We start from the raw sequence: 18,193 nt of genomic DNA, 5'->3' as shown, positions 1-18,193 counted from the left end.
CGTGCACTTGAGATTTCTGGGAAATATATTTTAGAAATCATAAAAAAAAAAAGCAGCAGGGTTTTTTAGGTGTTTATTTGCGATTTGGGGAATTACAATAGTTTTGAATGCTTAAATGTAGTGATGATTTACTGGTCTGATGATAATCCCACAGAGGCGTGTGTTTCTTCTGATGACAGAAGTGCATGTAATGGTTTGTCTGAGAGATTACGAGTAACAAGAAGACCAAGTGCTAAAGAAGATTCACATGATTAAGCTGTTTTACCAGTGATATACTGATAAAAGAAAAAAATGAGGTAAGCTCATCCATGTTGTGGCCAAGCCAATGGTAAATCGGTAATGTCCACATTAGTCGAATTGGAAATGGAAACCTCACTAGACCTTAGAGCTTGAAAAGTTGATGTCTGACTGTTGGAGGACAGAAGCATTGTACCGCTGCTTTGCCAAGAATGCTTTTTTGTTTTTCTATTTCTTGCTTGAGTATTCCTAATGTAGACTTCTGATGATTCTTATCAAGTGCCTCAGTTTCTTAGAATGAAAAGCACCTCTGCAAAAGGTTTCATAGCCTGGTAAGGGTTTTCAGGGACCCTTAGAGCTCAAGTAGTCCAACCCTGCAAAAGGAGCTAAAGAGGGGGCACCTGGAGTTGAACCAGGGACCTCTTGATCTGCAGTCAAATGCTCTACCACTGAGCTATACCCCCTGACTTTTTGAAGATGAAATTAAGAGGCACTGCAATTCTAGGCTCACAATCTAGCTACACATAGCAGGGATGAAGCTAACATTGTATAAAGGAACAGATGCAGTGGTGGAAAGCTAGATGCTTTCTGAAAGTCTGGTCAAGCTAGATGCTTTCTGGAACTATTTCAGAGAAAGTTGGGAAGGTTTATTTTGTATCACACTGTGCTCTGTGGAGGATAACAGATTTTTCACAGGACAGTGTTTGAAAGCAGAGTCACAGAATCATAGGCACTGTGTCTTGTCATGGTTTGACATGACAGCCTTTTCTGGAAAGGGTGAAGGAGCTGTAAAGATGGCTCCTGTAAGAATTTGCTCACAACTCTCCCCAGCTCTGAGCCAGACACACCACTGGAGCAGCTGGAAGAGGAGGCTTCTTCCTCCTTTTTCCTGTTTCTTCCTTCTTCTGTCCCTTCTTCTTCTGGCTGGTGGTGGTGCAAGGAGTAGGAACAGTGAGAGAAACAAAGATGCGGACACCAAGATCAGTGATGAAAGAGAGGAGGAGGTGTGCTGGAGCAGAGACTCCCCTGCATTCTACAGAGAGGACTGGTGAAGATGAGATTTATGTTCATTATTTTAAAGACTCTGCATCAGTGGTAGAGACTCATGTTGATAATGACCCCAGACCAGGGGCAGCAGCGACTCATTCTGCTAAGAACCCCAGACCAGGGGCAGCGATTCACTTCATTAAAGGCCCCGAGCCAGGGACAGTGACTATGGCTGGAGGAGGCCGTGTCCTGTGGGAGGGATCCAATCACTTCACTACAGACCCTGAGCCAGGGGCAGTGATTATCTTCTTTAAAACTATGGCCAGAAGAGGTTGTGTCCTGAGGGAGGGACCCTATAACTGCAGAAACTGCAACCATGGTGAGGAATCCAGGCCAGAGATATTCACCAAGGACTGTGTCCTGTGTGATGGACCTTGTATGGGCAGAAGCCACAGCTGCTGGGAGCAACCCACACCAGAGGAGTTCATTAAGGGCCGTGTCCTGGGGAGTAACCCTGTGTTGGAGCAGGGGAAGAATGCCAGGAGTCGTCCTCATCTGAGCAGAGAGAATCAGCAGAGCCCATCTGTGAGAGACTGACCACATCCCCCATTCCCTTCCTCCCTGAGCCGTTGAGGAGGGAGGAGGTAGAGATATCAGGAGCAGTGAGCTGGACCGGGGAAGAAAGGAGGGATGGGGGAGGGAGATCTTAAAGTGCTGGTTGTAATTTTCTCATCATCCTACTCCCTTTTTGCTTTTATTCCATTCTGTTTCTTGTAGAATAAACTTTCCTACTTTCCTCTCTAAGTCGAGTACTGGAGTCTGTTTTGCCCAGAACCGTAATTGGCAGTGTGCCCTCCCTGCCCTTGTCTTAATCCACAACAACCTTGCTCATCTTTTTCCTCCCATTTTGCTAGGGCCTCTGCCATTCTAATGAGGGTGGGGGGTGAATGGGGGCACCGAGTGAGAGACTGTCGTGGTGCTGCTGTACTAGCTGGGCCAAACCATGACAGTGGAATAAAGAAGATAAAGAGGGGTTGTTAGTTCACTGTTTTTTTCCAGTATGAGAACTACAGGATACCAAATAGAGTTGAAATTACTCAATAGAAAATACAGAGGTTAGAAAATATCTTTGATTTCTGAATGGAGTCAGTTGGAGGCTGGATGAGTATGCAGGGCAAGTATTTGTATCATTGCATTGATCTTAGACTCCACAACAACCTTGCTTATCTTTTTACTCCCATTTTGCTGAGGCCTCTGCCATCCTAAAGAGGGTGGAGGTGAATGGGGGCACCAAGCGAGAGACTGTCATGGTGCTGCTCTGCTAACTGGGCCAAACCATGACATGTCTAAAAGAGATGTTCATAGCCTACAGTAGGATCCTGCAATACTAAATTTCTGTAGATGTTTACTTAACCTGATATTAAATCTTGGGAAGATTTTCCCTAATTCTTAAACTAATTTTGTCTAAATGATGCTCAAATCCATTTGTCACCTGTGTCTGTGTACAATCCCTCTACTTGGCATCTTTGCAACATGTTTTTGCACATTTGAAGACTATTATTTTCTCTGCTCAGTCCATTTTTCTGTATAATAAACAAGCACATCTGACTCAGCTTTTCTTCATGGATCATGTCTTCTATGCATCTTCCTATTGTTCACCTCTGGCTCACCTCCAGTTGATCTATATCATTCTTGAGGTATGCTGCCCAGAAGACACAGTTCATCCATCAGTCTCTGCTTCCTACTGCTGCAGAGTAAAAGGATTAGTTCACTTAAAACATGCCAGTTTATTTACATTTTTAGCTTTTTTTCAACTGTATGATATTCCTGACTCACATTCCCTTTTAACTGCTGAACCTTCTTCAGATGCAGAGAATCTTTCAGACTAACATAGTCAATGGAGTAAGAAACCAGTTAATGAAGAACAGAAGAAAGAAACTAAAATTATATTCATTCCAGTGCGACAAAGCCAATAAAGATCCGTTTAGTTAAGGGAGGAGTGAGAAAGTCTGTTAGTTCCATTTCATGCTTGTACTCCAGAGACGTATATCTAATTCTACATTTCTGTGGCTTGGACAATGTCTCTTGGCATTGTCAAACTAAAAAGTAAACAAAACTTTTCAAACCAGGATTAAACTGAAAATGTGAAACGCATGAAGCAACTGAGTGCAGACACCTATATTACTTACTAATCTAATTTGATGTCTGTGAAGCTGTTGAAATGTTAGCAGGCTTGGGAATTACAGGAAGACACATGCTCTGAGAAGGAAAACATGTTCCAGGTAATGAGATGTAAAAGGGACAAGAGAGAGGAACAGGGAATGGAAAACCGGGAAGGAATTGAAATGAAAACCAGTGGTAATGAAAGGTGTTGAGTTTCATACCCTTTTGCTGAATCAAAGCTCAAAGATCAGATGATAGGACTTTGCATCAGAAGCTCACTGAAGGACATCCCAGATCTTAAAAAAAAGCTCTATAAGCAGACAGTGGACTTGGTAGAAAAAAATGGACATATTAGACCTAGGGAGCAGTTAGGTAAATAAGAGAGAATAATTTAAGAAAAGATTTAATGTGCAAAGGCCAGGTAACACCCCTACAAAATATTAAAGACTAGTAGTAAGTGCATGTATTTCACACACACGTGTTTGTTAAGAACACATGAAAATTGTGTGTAAGATCCTGGTCAGCTATAAGATACCTCTCTTTGTATGCTTCTTATTTTCAATTTTCCTTTCGATTTTTTTTCCTCTCTTTTTTCAATCACATATACTCTGTATATTTTCCCCGAGGAAGATCTTCAGCTTTTATTTTCTTGGTGGTAGATGGGGTAAAGGCCTTCATCTACAATTGCGTGGAGCAACAGTGCCAGGCAGTGGCTGACTGAGATAAATGCAACTGGATTTTCCTTGTAGTTAAGCCTTTGGAACCTGTAACAAGCAGACTGTTTACCTGTGACTGATCTGAGCAGTACAGAAAGAAGAAAAAGGCACGTAAAGCAGCCTGTAACAGAGGAATTATTCCCGTTGTTTGCATTCCACAGAAATGTCATGGGATTTTTTTCCGATTTTGAACTCTGTGTTTGGAAATAAGCACTAGGGAAGATGATGTGAGCTGTGAACAACAGTTTAAAGTTTCCTTTCTCCTTCACCACTGCTCATTGTTCCATTTACAAAGTTTCACAGAAGACTTTTCCCTCTTCATACTGTGAGGATTGTTTCTGTGGTTAGGACATAGTCCTCTGTTTCCAAAGCGCTACAAGCCATAGTAGCCCAGGTCAAACTAAAACAGCACTGTGGTCCTTGCAGCAGGGAGTATGGGTGATGTGCACTGGAATAAAATGAGATGTGCTTTATCCAGTGAATCCTGTTCCCATCCTTATTTAAGAGACTGACACCCAAGTTACCCTTGAACAGTTACCTTCTGTTGACTAAGTTGTCACAGCCTGGCTGGTGCATTCTGAAGGTTACATGGGATCTCCTCCCTAGGTACCAGAAAAGCCACTCCAGTTGAAGAAGCAGAGATAAATACATTTGTGATAGATTGTGAAAGATAAAGTCCAACAGGCCATTTTACCAAAAGACCATGGGAAGGTATGGGGACCAGAGAGCAGTGTGGTATAGATGACCTTTCCCTCTGCAGGTTTAGAGGAGTGCATGTTAAGCTTTGTCAGCAGAAGGTTGATGGGTGGAAAAATGAACTACTGGATTTTCAATCAACTATATAACCTGCCACACCAATTAATTTGGATGAGTAAGAAATAATGACTATGTTCCAAAAGAACATTCAGTAAATGTTTTCTACCCACATCTATCAGTATTTTTATATTTATGAATACTACCTGATTTTCAGAAAGTCTTTTGGCATTACTGAGGTGGTAGTCATTTAAAGTAGTTCAATGAGCTTTACATAGTTTGCATATAAAGTAACCTATGTGAATTTCTGTATGCTAATGTAAGAATTACCTATTTTAGTATTCTACAGGGTTCTTTTCTTAAATCACAGAATTATTAAGCTTCATGAAATCTTCTTATCCTCCGACTAAGCTTTCAGCTACAGTTAAACCAATATTTGAAGGAAAGAAAATCTGTCATTTCCCCCCCCATCCAGCATCTTCAAATCAATTAGCTGAAGATAGCAGTGGACTAAGGGTCAAAAATGCAAACAGATTTTGCCCTCTAAACGGTACTGTCTCCAAGCTAATTTAGACACAATCCACTTTAACTTCTTTTGTTGAAACTTACTGGGTTTGCATGGAATATTACTCATGAGTACAGAGAAGCAAGCAAGATGGCTAGCATACAGTCACTGTGGAGAAGGAGGCAGTCTGAACTGGAGTCCTACTTCCATGTGTTTTGTGAGGAAAAACCCAAACCAGCCTGTATCTTTAGAGAAGCAACGTGGGAATTAACAGCTAGCTGTGTTGTTGAGCCCCGCACTCTTTCTTGATCTCTCTGTATACAAACCGGCACACCTTCATAGCGGGAGGACGCATTCCGCTTCACACTGGTTTCAGACCCATGCCTGGATGTGTGCGGGGGTGTCAGGGTGCAGAGGAAAGAGGGGACGGCCCACAGGCAACACAAAGATTTTGCGCACCGAAAAGACGACGGCCGCGGCGGAGATCCAGCTGCTCGGCCATCACAACCCAGCGAAAACAGAGAGTCCGTCACCTCCCTCCTCCCACCCTCCACCCCAACTAGTCCCCAAAGCCGCCCCGATCCGAGACGCCCAGGCGCGCTTCGGCTCGGCTTGGCCCTCGTCGGCGCCGCCGCCCGCTGCCCCTTGGTGGCGATGTTACCCCGCGGGAGGCAGCCGCCCCGGGCCTGCTCTCTGCGACACGGCAGGGCAGGGCGTCGGGGCCTGGGGCCCGGGACTGAGGCACCCCAGCACCGCCCGCTGCCGCCGCCTGCGGTCACGGCTCGGCCGCTGCGCCTCCTCCCGCCAGCACCGGAGGGAAAGGCCTTTGCGTCCCCCGCACATCCCACCGCAGCCTCGGCCGCGGGTAGCGCCAGGGGCTCGGCCCCTCCGTCCGGGGCTCTGAGGAGCGTTCCTTCAAAGGCTTTACGAAGCGTAAAGAGGGAAGAGTGAAGGGGGGGGAAGGCCGAATCTTGAATGCCCTGTGGGGTATCAGATGGCAGCTCTGGATAGAGTTATGAGGCTCGTAAAGAAATGGTTTTGCAAAAGGTAAAAATGGCCTCGTCTTACCTAAAAAATCCTTTAAGAAACCCAGTAAGGATTAGAAAAAAAAAGTGGTATTGGGTCAGGGAAAAAAAAAATAAAGGACATTTAAATACGGGGAAAGAGTGTGAAGACTCGGCGTTTTACAAGGACGAATTGGTCATAGTTAAGTATTAGGAAAAATGTATCAGAAGCGGTCTGGAGGAGGGCCATCTGCCTGCAAGAGCTGGAGCATTGATTATTAAAAATAAAACGTGAGGAAAGGGAGAAAGAAACTGATCGTCAGAGAGAACTACCGGGGGGCGGCGAAGGAGGGGCGGCGGTGCGGCAGTCAGCCGCCTCTGTCCGTCCTGGGCTGCTCGGCGTGAGTCAGCCGCAGCACGGCCCTTTGCTTTCCGCTTCGCTTCTGCTGCCCCTTCGCGGGGAGCGGCTTGGGATCTCTAAGCCGTACCCCAAGGGGACCCTGTTTTCAGGAGCTGGGTGGGTGATGACACGGAGCGGACCGCGTTGACGGTGGGAGTCATCTGAAAATGACCTGCAATTTCACACTGTGTCTCTTCAACCAAGGCAGCCTGGCTGGGCTTTAAAAAAGCCTTTGTTTTCTCCGTCAGGATAGTTACGATGAGGTTCTATGTTCAGCCTCTTTTGCTTGCTTGTCACTGCCTGCTCTCCTTTCAGCCTTTACTGGTGTTTAGCCGATTCTCTTTGAGGGATGCCTAGAGCTATCTGTGTTTATTGTTCCTACATGTATATATATGTATATGTATAAGTGGGCATAGGTACACGGGTTTAGCCATATCTATACAACTTACCACAGCCCACAGACTTGTATTTGTGTGCTATTTAAGCGTGCATATGCATGCAGATATATGCCTCCAGACAGACACACACACGTTGGGTAGTAGACTGCAATAGATAATTCTACAGAATGCAGGAATAAACCGAGCAGCTTAGAAATCAGTGAGAAATACAGATCAAGAAATAAAAGACAGCGAGAGAGAAAAGACAGAAAGAAAAGGAAGCCTTGCGTGACTGTTAGTGTCTGAACACAAAGTGAGGTTTTGTCTCGACGATTAATCTCCCTAGGAGCAGCAAACTGAATACTCTAAACTTGTGTTAAAAGCCAAGTATATCTGTTTCTTAAAGGAGGAAGAATATTTTTCTACTGTGGAAAATTAAGTTAAATTTAGTGACAGGAATTTGTGTACAGCAGGCTCATATGGCCCGAAAGAAATAGTCTGCACACACACAGACAAACACACACCCCTTCTTTAAGGATATGGGGCTGTAAGCAAACGGGGATTAACTCCTGCCTCTTTTTATCAGAAGGAGGAAGAAAAAAGAAAAGAAAAGAAAAGAAAAGAAAAGAAAAGAAAAGAAAAGAAAAGAAAAGAAAAGAAAAGAAAAGAAAAGAAAAGAAAAGAAAAGAAAAGAAAAGAAAAGAAAAGAAAAGAAAAGAAAAGAAAAGATTTAACAATCTCTTTTGCGCGATCCATTTATTGCAAATCCAGCCGCGTTACCATACAAGAGGAAATGAAAAAATGCTTCGGTTTGAGGAGACGAGTCCTTTATTTCCCTTATTGGATACATTTCATGTGTTTTCCCCAACACTCCGACTTTAAGGACATGCCTTCTGAAGCACAAACACACGCAGGACTCGCACACGCACACAGACAGATAAGATATGTATTAGATCGTGACACATGAGGGGTGGGGGGAAGAGCAGAGGGGAGAGAGAGGGGGAGAGAGAGAGAGAGAGAGAGAGAGGGAGAGATCCTCCTACCTGGAGCCATAGATTGCAAGATACGTAGTGTTACCTGGGGAAGTCAGAACAAGTAAAAACACATTGAACTTCAGGGCTCTATGAGGCAGTTGATCAAGATCAGTGCTTGCTCATTTTCTCCCTCAGCCTATCTGTCTTGGGTTTTTGTTTAAGCGTTTTGAGCAGCTCTTTCTATTTTTTCCCCCTCTTTAGCTTTATTACTGGAACCGATTTCGGTCACCATGGCTCTGAGAAGAGCTTCTTATCTGCACGGTGTTGATTTTTTACAGTTCGGCCAGTTTTGTTCCTGGGTAGCTTCAGCAATGCTCTTGACTGGGATTTAATCGACAAGATCAGTTCGACTTTTTGTGCAATTTTTTATGGCTCAGTCCATTTTCTAGATCATGCACAGAAACTTTCGGAAGTGGATTTTCTACGTGTTTCTATGCTTTGGAGTCATCTATGTCAAACTAGGGTAAGTCCTTGTGCACGACAAATCTCCTTGGCTTTTGGGTCACGTTATTACAGAATTGTGAACAAACTGTTGCAAATGGAAAAAAAAAAAAAAAAAGAAAAGAACAAGAAAAAAAAAAAGATGATTAATTTCTCTCTCTCCCCGCCCCGCTCCCCCGGGTGCCCAAGCGGTGGCAGCCCCCAGAACACGCCCGCGTTTCTCCCCGGCCCCGGGGCAGCGCGGCGGGGCCATGCCCGGGTGTGAGGCGATACTGGCTGCGGGCGCTCCAGCCCCGCCGAGCCTGGAGGGAACCGGTGGCGGATGATGACGGATCCTTTTATTTTGTACTGCTTAAGCGAACTTAAATATTATCTCTGGCGTACACTACCCTTGGGAGAAAAAAAAAAAAAAGCCTGGCAGAGTTAACTCAGCCACTGCTGCTGGGACAATAGAGCAGAGATTAGGTATTAAAAAGGAGAAAGGGGCGGGAGGAGGGGAATCCCTGCTCTGAACCTGCACTCAGGGATTTGTTTTATGCAGGCCTAGACACAATTTGCGTTTCTATCCATCACACGGACGTGTTGAAATTAACTTGACAACTAGTCCGGCCACCTCCGCGCTGCAGCGTCCGGGAAGCCGAACGGGCTCCAGCGACGGGACCGGCTTGGGGCCCGCAGGCCGGTTGACAGCGGGGGCTCCGGGAAGCCTGCGGTTTGCTCCTCAGTATTTGATCGAGATCACTTAGTTATTTCAGTTGCCAAGTTTCTCCAGCTTCCCTCCTCCTCTCCCCCCCCCCGTACCTGTATGCCCTTATTAATATTACTCGTCGCAGTAGGCTGCCTTGAGTTGAATTTCCACATTCCTGAGCCCTAGCCGAGTCCTTACCTGTCGAGCTACAAACTCTTTAAAGATTCTGCCTTTGCATAGCTGCGGGATTTTTTTTCCTAAATGATCAAGAATGCATAAGGTGAGTTACAATCCAAAAACGCTTGCTTCCCGCCTTGAAATCAATACAGTGAAAGAGGGGGGAAGCCAAAGGGCAGCCCCGAAGGTGGGAGAGCGGGGGCAATTCCCCGGTGGGATGGGCAGCTGGTCGGCTGCATGCAGCAGCACCCCGTCCCGTCTCGTGCCGTCCCGTCTCGTCCCGGGAGGGCAGCCGCTCAGTGACAAGCGCGGAGCTACCCGGCCCAGTCCGGCCCGGCCCGCCGCCGGGACCAGCAGGGGCGGCGCACCCTGTCCACCTCTCAGCCCCTCCCGCCTGCCCCGCCGACCCTGCACGATGGGGGACAGCCCCGTCCCTCCTTGTTAGCAGCCCGGGCAGCAGCAAGGAGGAGGGGGCTGGAGGGGGAAGGCAAGAGGGAGCATGCCAGAACCGCGGATTAAGGTTACACACCCGACGGGGGGAGGAATTAAATCAGGCTCCTCGGGGATGAGAAAGGAAGCATCGCTTCCCAAAGCGGGATTGGTGCCCACTCCTCCGGTAGCACTCCTACCCGCTCCCACCCTCGCTGCCCGCAGCGAGGGCAGAGCTGCCTCGTTTGCAGAGCGAATACAGCGGGCTGCCTTGCGGAGGGTCCCCAGCAGGTTGCCGGGCGGGCACCAAGCCGGGTTGCATCCTTCTGTGTGTTTGCTTCTTTATTTATTTTTGGCACGTCTCTCGGCCCGCCCCCACAAGCCACAGGTGCCGCTGCGGGGGCCGGTGGAGCGCGGCGCTGCCCCGCAGGCGACCCGCGGAGGATGCGCGGACGAGGAGAGGGAGTGAGTCTCCCCCGGCGCTGCCCCCTGCCCTGTCCCCGTGAGAAGCCCCCGTCCAGCCCTACCCTGACGGGCTCACATAGCCCCAAATCCTGCTCACTGGAGACAGGAGGGCGTTTTCAGTGCTCTAACCTTTGCAGGGCGAAATACCTGCACTGCCTTTCGTCGTTGCTGCGGTGGGCAGTGCTGAGTTCTGTCGTCCTGCAGGCTTAGATTGTCAGGGATTTCGATGAGAAGGGAATTTCGTGAGATTGTGTATCCATGAATGAAGTGATGACGAGGGCACTCCAGCTACTTCAATAGTAGGAGGACTTGGTACAACACCTCCCTTACAGAGAGTCAGGCAATCTCAAAGTAAACGCTTTGCAAAACAAGGGTAATGATTTCACTATTCGCTTTCACTGCGGTTTTATTTTTAAAGGGAACAGAATATTGGGCACATGTTGCAGTCTGGAAGGCAGATTTCTTTGCGAAATTGATTGTGGCTGATTTTGAAGGGGATTCGGAGGAAAAATCACAAGAATGCTGTTAGTCTGAGCCTGCGAGCAAAACTGAGTGGACAGCAGAAGCAGTAAAAGCCCTTACAGAAACCTCATCAGATCCATCACCATGCCTGTAAGGCGATGAGGATACTTCACTTTCTCTGAACAATAGGAGATAAATTTGCTGTGAGATTCAAGGCTACTTCTAGGCTAGGCATGTGGGATGCAATTATTCCCTCTTTCATCAGCCACTGGAACTACCATTTTGTTGAAACCGTATCCTTTGAGTGTAATGATGCCTTTTCTAGTGAGATTTTTGCATAGAAAAAGGGTGAAAGATGAAGTCTGATAAAACATAGTTTGTTTTCCAGTGCATGAAGTTTATTTTGCAGTGTGAGAGAGACAGCCCTTGAGTCAGCGATATGAAGTCACGCTGTTTTGTTTTGTTTTGTTTTGCTGAGTAACAAGTGCCACGTCTTAATAAAATGTAAGAAAAACTTCACTTTCAGTGGTAAACATGAGACTGTAGTGAGAGAAAACAATGCAACACATCAATATTTACACAACTGTTGGAAGAGGCGGAGGGTGTCCCATGGCTTGACGTGGCAGAGGGCCATAAAGACATCTCTATATCCAGTTAGAGGGACAGAGCATGATCCCACTCAGGTAGCCCTGCCTGCCTCTTCCAAAGGGAATTCCTGTTGTTCCCATCTTCGTTTCTTATCCCTGAGTTTGCTGGAGAGAAAGGCGTGAGGTGAAGCATCCGCTGATATTTCTGTCGATGACGTTTCCGTCCAGGCACCGAAGCATAAAGCACCTGCAGTCCCACTGCCTCCGTGAATCCTCTGGCGGAAATAGGTCACATCAAATACTGACCTCGGCTAGCAGCAGGATTGAAACAGAAATATTTCCTGCGAAGATCGGAGAACACTCGACTCAAATGTATTTAATAAATATGTCGGAAGTTAAAAATCACAGCTAAACCGCAGATGCAAATCGCAGTGGATGCTCTGGGGAAGAGTGATGGGAACTTCGGGAATATGGAACCACGGGCGGTGCCACAATCAGGGCTCTAGAAGCAACTCCCACCCTTTCCTTCCTTATCTTTTCCTGTAGGGAAGAAGGGTAGCCGAGGCAACACCAAGGGGAGCGGGGAGTACAACCTCCCTCCCGCGGGGAGGAGGTCAAGGCACGGTTCGAGGGATACAGGCGGGAGGAGCAAGGACAAGCGCGACACTGCCTTTCGGGATGCTGCGAGGATGCTTCCCTCGTGTCTCTGTGGTAAAGCCAAGAGGAATTGGGGAAGCGAAGGGCTGTGAGGTGGGGGCTCCGCTCCCGGGGAGGCCTAAACAAGCCGCTCCCTCGCAGAGATTCTGCGACTGGGAACGGAATATCCGACCTCGCCCGCCCTGTTTTTACGGCGTTTGCAGCAAACACCAACGAAATCCCAGTCCCTCTCGCCCATGCTTGGGGCTGTCCGGGGAGCAGCCTCGACGGTGGGCGACACGGAGAACCTCCAGGAGGGGACCCGCGTGATTTACTCTCCGAGCCCCGGACGGTGCGGCTGCGGCCCGGGACCACACGCTCTTCAGCCCGTCCCCGAGCATCCTCTGTTTTGCTGCTGCCGCCGTAGCTCCTCGCCTTCCCTGTCAACCAGGCATCCGCTCATTTTAAGGGGCTTATCATTCCCCTTCCCCGTCCCCGTCTTTCTCCTGACTTGCAGCTCGATGTGGCATAAGAAGTGCGCGGTTCCAACCACAAACGGGTCCAGAGTGTTGCCTACTGGGCATACCTTCACAGCTCTCACTGGCTTCCAATGTGCCCTTGTGCTGGACACCCTTCAGGTCTGGGGTAAAGAAGAAAACCGCAGTTAGGGATAGACAGATAAAAACCGTTTAAAAAGATCTCCAAACCACTTTATTCATGCCTGCTCTGCTTCATCTGTCCGAAGCAACTAGTTCGGTGCCATTCTACCGCTATTATACCGCTAAAATACACGTGTTTGAGGAAAAAAGAGCGACAGATGCGGAATTGCCCCATATTATGTGTTAGCGATGGTATTCTCTCCTCCAGTGCCATATTGTTTTATTGATGGGAACGTATTCGTCTTCAATCAACAAAACAAGTGCAATTCTCGTTACCCTTGGCTGTCATACATACAGAAGTCATTTGGATAGAATTTATCAGGTTGTTCTTATCATCATAATCATCATTTTTACCCGACGTAATAACCAGTCGATGTTTTCAGAGTAGAATTTCCCGAAAAGAAACAGTGCGTTTTGGTTTATTTTATTCAAATTTCCTCCCACAACTCAGCTAAACTGTGGTTAAAACTAGCTTCGGTCCGCAAACTGCAGAGATTGGTAAAACCTGTTCGTTTCGGCTGGACTGGGTCAAACTCTGCCAACATCACTTCGAAGGTTTTAATCTTTTTTTTAGGAATACTTCTTTCCCCCGGCACATCTTTAAAATGCAGATGCCATATGAAAATATATCCGAAGTCGATCAAATGCTAATCATCACAAGTGACTACCCGTTCTCCCAGTTCCCGTTCAGCACAGCTGCCTCAGACAGCCTGCACATCTGAGAGGGAGAACATTACAGGAGATACACATCTGTGTGTCTATAGATATGTATACACATACGCCCACACAACACGTGCAGAAGTATAAACACGATGACTTTAGAATATTAGAGAATTATAAATAAGACTATTCTGGGGTGTAAAAAATCGTTGAAAGGCTTAAGGTTCCATCCCTTGTTAATCGAGATTAGCGTTTCTCAAAGGGACCCTGGCTGACCCAGTGGCTGCACTGAACTTATAGGTGAAAATGGTTAAATGAAACCTAACCCCGAGAAGATTTTTATCTCATGTTAGGCAGCAGACAACGTTTTGCCACCAATTCTGCAATTCCTGTTCCCTCTGAAGGAAAATTTCGTTGTGTCACTGAGGGAGCTGCACCCATGTGCTGTGGCTGGTGAGCTGGAGGAGGTGTTCCCGGCGTGTTTGGATGAGCTCTTGGCCAAGAAAACTCCTTCAGTCATTAGGCAACTAAACCGAGACGAACATTGACAAATCCGACGGATGGAGGAGGCTTCGAAGCCTGGTTCTTGCTTATTTCTGCTGGATTTTTGTTAAATGATCTGCGATGGACGTTTCTGTTTCAGAGCTCATTTTCAAACCCTAACGCTGGCATCTGCGGCTTATGTCTTTCTACCATCTCTCCTACTACTAAAACATCTCTTAAAAATTATTTTATTTTATTAAAAAAAAATCATCCGAAAATAAAGGACAGACGCCCAACGAGGCAGAGCGACTCTCCTGCACAGTGGGGGCTACAAGGGGCGAAGGGCTCCTGTCTGCCTCAGCGGGGAAGGGTCGAGCATCCCCTCGCCCCGGTGCTCGGCGGTGCCGAGGGGGCAGGAGGCGCCCGGCGCGGAGGAGAAGCAACTAACCTGCCGGGAAACTTCTCTTTGGAGCGGCATCTTCTCAGGAAGGAGAGAGGGAGAGGGAAGAGAGGAGACGACAGTTCTTCCTGTGGGAGCGGCAAGGGGTGCGGGGACCCGGGAGCAGCCTGTAGACGTTCGCACCCCTACAATGGCTGCTTCACATCAGCCCTTTCCCACTCCTGCTCTCAGGTGAAATCCAGTCTTGCCGGGAAGTTAGGGATGTGCACGTCTTTATTTCTCATTCAGGCGGGCTACGATAACATATACCTTTTTTGGTGTTTTTTGTGGTGGTTTGGTTTTTTTGAAAGATCCCACTGAAACCGGAGCTTCATTTCCAACACCGGGGACGAGAAAAGCCAAACCCCTGCCAAGGATGGAGGGACGCGACGGAGCCCTTCGGGGGAACTGGGGCAGCCGCCCATAATAAAGCAATTAACTGAGAGCCGAGCTGGGAGCTGCCAGCTCCTTCAGGATCTCCCCTAGGGCGAGCTGAAAGGGTGCCACGGCAGCCGCAGGGAGCCAGCCGCCCACCCAGCGCCCAGGGAGAGTTTCGAAAACTCCCTGAGAAAAGGGTGAGGGGCGTTTGTGGAGCGCGGCTTGCTGAGAGGGCTCAGCCAGGGAACGCGGATTCATTGCAGCCCGGGCTAGATCAGTGTCTCTCCATTGTCATCCTCCCCTTTTAAAAAAAAAAAAAAAAGGGAGAGGGAGAAAAAAGTAGGCGGATTGCAGTGACTGACTGCCCAATGGCAGCCTCGAGTCTCAGGAGAGTTAGAGAGGGAGAGAGAGAGAGAGAGGCACTTTCTGCCATCCAAATCCCTTAAACCATCCTCATTCCAACACGAGAACCCACTGTTACAACTTCCAACCACTGAGACATGACAGGCAGGAGCCCAGAGGCAGCAGCAGCAGCAGCGAGAACAGCAGCAGCAGCACATACTCTGCACAGGGAGCAGCATTAGCACCAGGGGAATACTAGGCACAACAATACAAACAAACAAACAAACAAACAGACAAAGCCCCCCCAAGCCCAAGGGACTGGATTCCAACTCAGATTCAAGCCACAGCTGACACCAAAAAGGGTGGGGAATTGCGACCAGGGGGGGCCAGAAAGGAATAACCAAGGAAGCGAACTCCAAGAGTGTAAACGGGATTCAGCCATGATCCTTTTTTCATCTCGCAGTGTGTTACTCTCAGTGTATTACCCTCAGATTTTCCTCATCCTTACCAGTGGGAGTTACCTGTAAGTGATCCAGATTTTTTTTTTTTCCAAATACTGTTTGAAATGACCCCGCTAAGCAGCTACCTAGGGGCAATGCGCAGAGCGAGCAGAGGGGAGCCGGGAGAAGCCGGCACGGGCGGCAGCGCCGTGCAGCGCGTGGTGGCGAGGATGGTGGTGGCGGTGGTGGCGGCGGCGGTGGCGGAGGTGCTGTGCTGGTGGCGGTGCTGGCGCTGCTGCTCGGATGCTGCCGGGGGAAGGTACACACCGCCAGGTAACTCACTCCTGGGGCTGCCCCGCCGGCGGGGCCGGTGCCCGGCGTGTCCGCAGCGGGGGCGGCGCACCTTGGAGGGCGGCGGGGCAACGGGGCACGGAGCGGCCGGCGGCTCCCCTGAGGACTCCGGCTCCTCCTCCTCCTGCCAAACCGGAGACGGGCATCGCTTCGCGCTCGGTGGGGAAAGGGTGTCGCCGCGGGGCGATCCCGAGGAGCTCGGGGCTGCGGCAGCCGGCGGCGAGCGCCCAGCCCAGCAGCTCGGGGAGAGTCCCCAGAGCCGAGGCGCTTGCTAGCCGGCTGCTTTTGCTCCGGAGAGATCTCCAGTCCCGCGCAGTTAGAGCTGGCTCCAGGACCTTTTCCTTGTGAGGAAGGGGGTGGAGGTAGGGGTGGGGGAAATGAGAGTCGGTGGGTGGGACTGCAAGGAGTTTCGGTCTCTTTTTTTTAATATCTATATCTGTATCTAACGTTGCGGTGGATAAGTAGCGGCTGGGCTAGTCCATGTGGACTGCGGAGAGCGTCGGCCGTCGTGCTTCTGCGGGTCCCCTGGCAGGTCTCTGTCCCCGACGGACGTCGGGTTAGGGGTTCCCGGGGTGCCGATCCAGGGTCTCGGCGCCGGCCAGCCGCGGTGCCGAGAGGAGCCGGACCCGGCCGGGTCTGGACGCCAGAGCCCAGAGGTATTGCCGGAGGAACTGTCAAGGGTTTCTGCTTTCCCGCACTCCGGGAGAGAGTTGACCACACTTTGGTGACAGAAGTAGGAGAGAGGAGGGCCCTGGGGGCGGCAGGTCCCCCGGCCGGCGGAACAGGTTCAAAATCGGGACACTTCTCCTTCTCGTGGGCATCTCCCTAGCCTCCGGGACATGGCGTGTCTCTCCGTGCCGAGGCTCGGGAATTGGGCCCAGAGGAGCTCCAGGAAGCCTAAAGGCTGGTTCGAATCCCTCCCAGGCGGCCTCGGGGGCAGCGGCAATGGGGCTCGCCTCGACTCGGGTTCGCTCTGCTCTATGATGGGGAAGACCCGCCTGGGTATTCCCGGCATCGCATTCAGCTCGGCTGTCAGGATTTCCTTCTCTCTCACCCCCGTGCCGAGCTCAGATATTTTTGCGCCCCTACGGGTGTAAAACCTGAGCTTCTGCCTCTGAACTGTATGTGGATTTATATATCTGTATGTAATATATTTGTTTCCCCCTGTATGCATGCATGGGAGCAGATGCACACAACACAAGCACGTGTGCGCGTGTTTGCCTGTGTGTGTTTGTGTTTTCTGTGGGCTATGGGAAAATATAACCTAGCGCTATGGAAGGAAAGTAGGAATAAACACATCCATAAAAAGAAACTAAAGGTCTATTTTTGCATTACTAGTTCTTAATGAACTGCATGTGCTTTGGCTACCGATTTTTAAGGGCTCTTGATTTACGGAAGCATGTTGGGTTTCATTCAGTTGGATGCTATTGATTAAACCAAATAGCAAGAGCTGGCTATTTCTGTTTACAGGCAGGGAATGTATGCTGGTAGGTGACCAAGAGCTTGTAAAAAAAATTGCATTGCTATCTTTGTTTTTTCTTTTAAAACAGGGGAAAGGAATCGTAATAAATAAATAAATAAACACACCCTTTTAATATAAGCGTAGCCATATTTCTCTCAAAACCGTAGGAAATTACTATCCTACAAAGTTTTCCTTCTATAAATAGTTCAAATCTTGAAACAAAAGTTTTAAACCGCACACCAGATGCTGGGATGCTAGCGGTTTCCCTTGCTGTGTGACATAATTATAAGGTCCGAAAGCAAAAGCTATAGAAGTATAATAATAATACTAAGGCGACTGCTGAGGGGAAATACAAGGGAAGCGGTGCCTGCTTTATTTAGAGCGAACTGCTCGGAGATCTTTTGAGCACTCCCCCGCGACAATAAAAAGTTGTTGCGGGTAAATAATGCTCCCTCGCCTTTCCCTGGGCCATCCCCAGTTCACCCCCCCAGTGGCAGGTCACCAGGAGCTGGGCCCGCGGAGCCTGAGCTGAGGGGGCTATTGCAGTCCAGCAGAGCAGAAGGGAAAGGGATCAGGAGGTGAAACCCAACAAAGCGGAGCCCCAAACCAACGCGCACTTTCCTCCATCTATCACTCCAGAGGAACGGAGCCGGCTGCCTCCCCGGGGTGACAGCAAAGCGCCCAGGACCGGCGGGGAGAGGCTGCCGACCCCGCGCCCTCCACCCCCCTCCTCTCCTCACTCTCCCTCCGTGCCACCCACGGCTCCAGCCCCCGGCCCGGCTTGCTACCCCTCGGTCGTGCCCCTCGCTTCGCCCCTGGGCAGCCAGGAGCAGCGGCGGGGAGACTCGGGCACACTGCGATGCTTCGCCTCGCTCCCATTTGAAAAGTCAAAAGCAAGAGGAGTTATTTCAGTGCTTA

At 49.1% G+C, this 18,193-nt stretch overlaps 1 protein-coding gene and 1 non-coding gene across 3 annotated transcripts in view; one reads left to right on the top strand and one right to left on the bottom strand.

Moving 5' to 3' along the window:
* Window positions 1–629: 629 nt before the first annotated feature.
* On the bottom strand, window positions 630–701 carry TRNAC-GCA (transfer RNA cysteine (anticodon GCA)). The gene has a single exon. It is a non-coding gene; the product is annotated as a tRNA-Cys (tRNA).
* A 7,867-nt stretch (window positions 702–8,568) lies between these two features.
* Window positions 8,569–18,193, top strand: part of WNT7B (Wnt family member 7B) — a 91,182-nt gene continuing 81,557 nt past the window's right edge. The window contains exon 1 of one of the 2 annotated variants that reach the window (XM_061988795.1): window positions 8,569–8,639. In XM_061988795.1, coding sequence (XP_061844779.1) covers window positions 8,569–8,639 — 71 coding nt within the window. Of the gene's footprint in view, window positions 8,640–15,462; window positions 15,546–18,193 lie in introns of those variants that run through there. The other variant, XM_061988794.1, reaches the window with a different exon arrangement.

This window comes from Colius striatus, chromosome 1, assembly GCF_028858725.1.
Source record: "Colius striatus isolate bColStr4 chromosome 1, bColStr4.1.hap1, whole genome shotgun sequence".
Lineage (NCBI taxonomy): Eukaryota > Metazoa > Chordata > Aves > Coliiformes > Coliidae > Colius > Colius striatus.
Note: the sequence above shows the minus strand (reverse complement) of the source record. Positions and strands in the feature narration are given on the sequence as shown.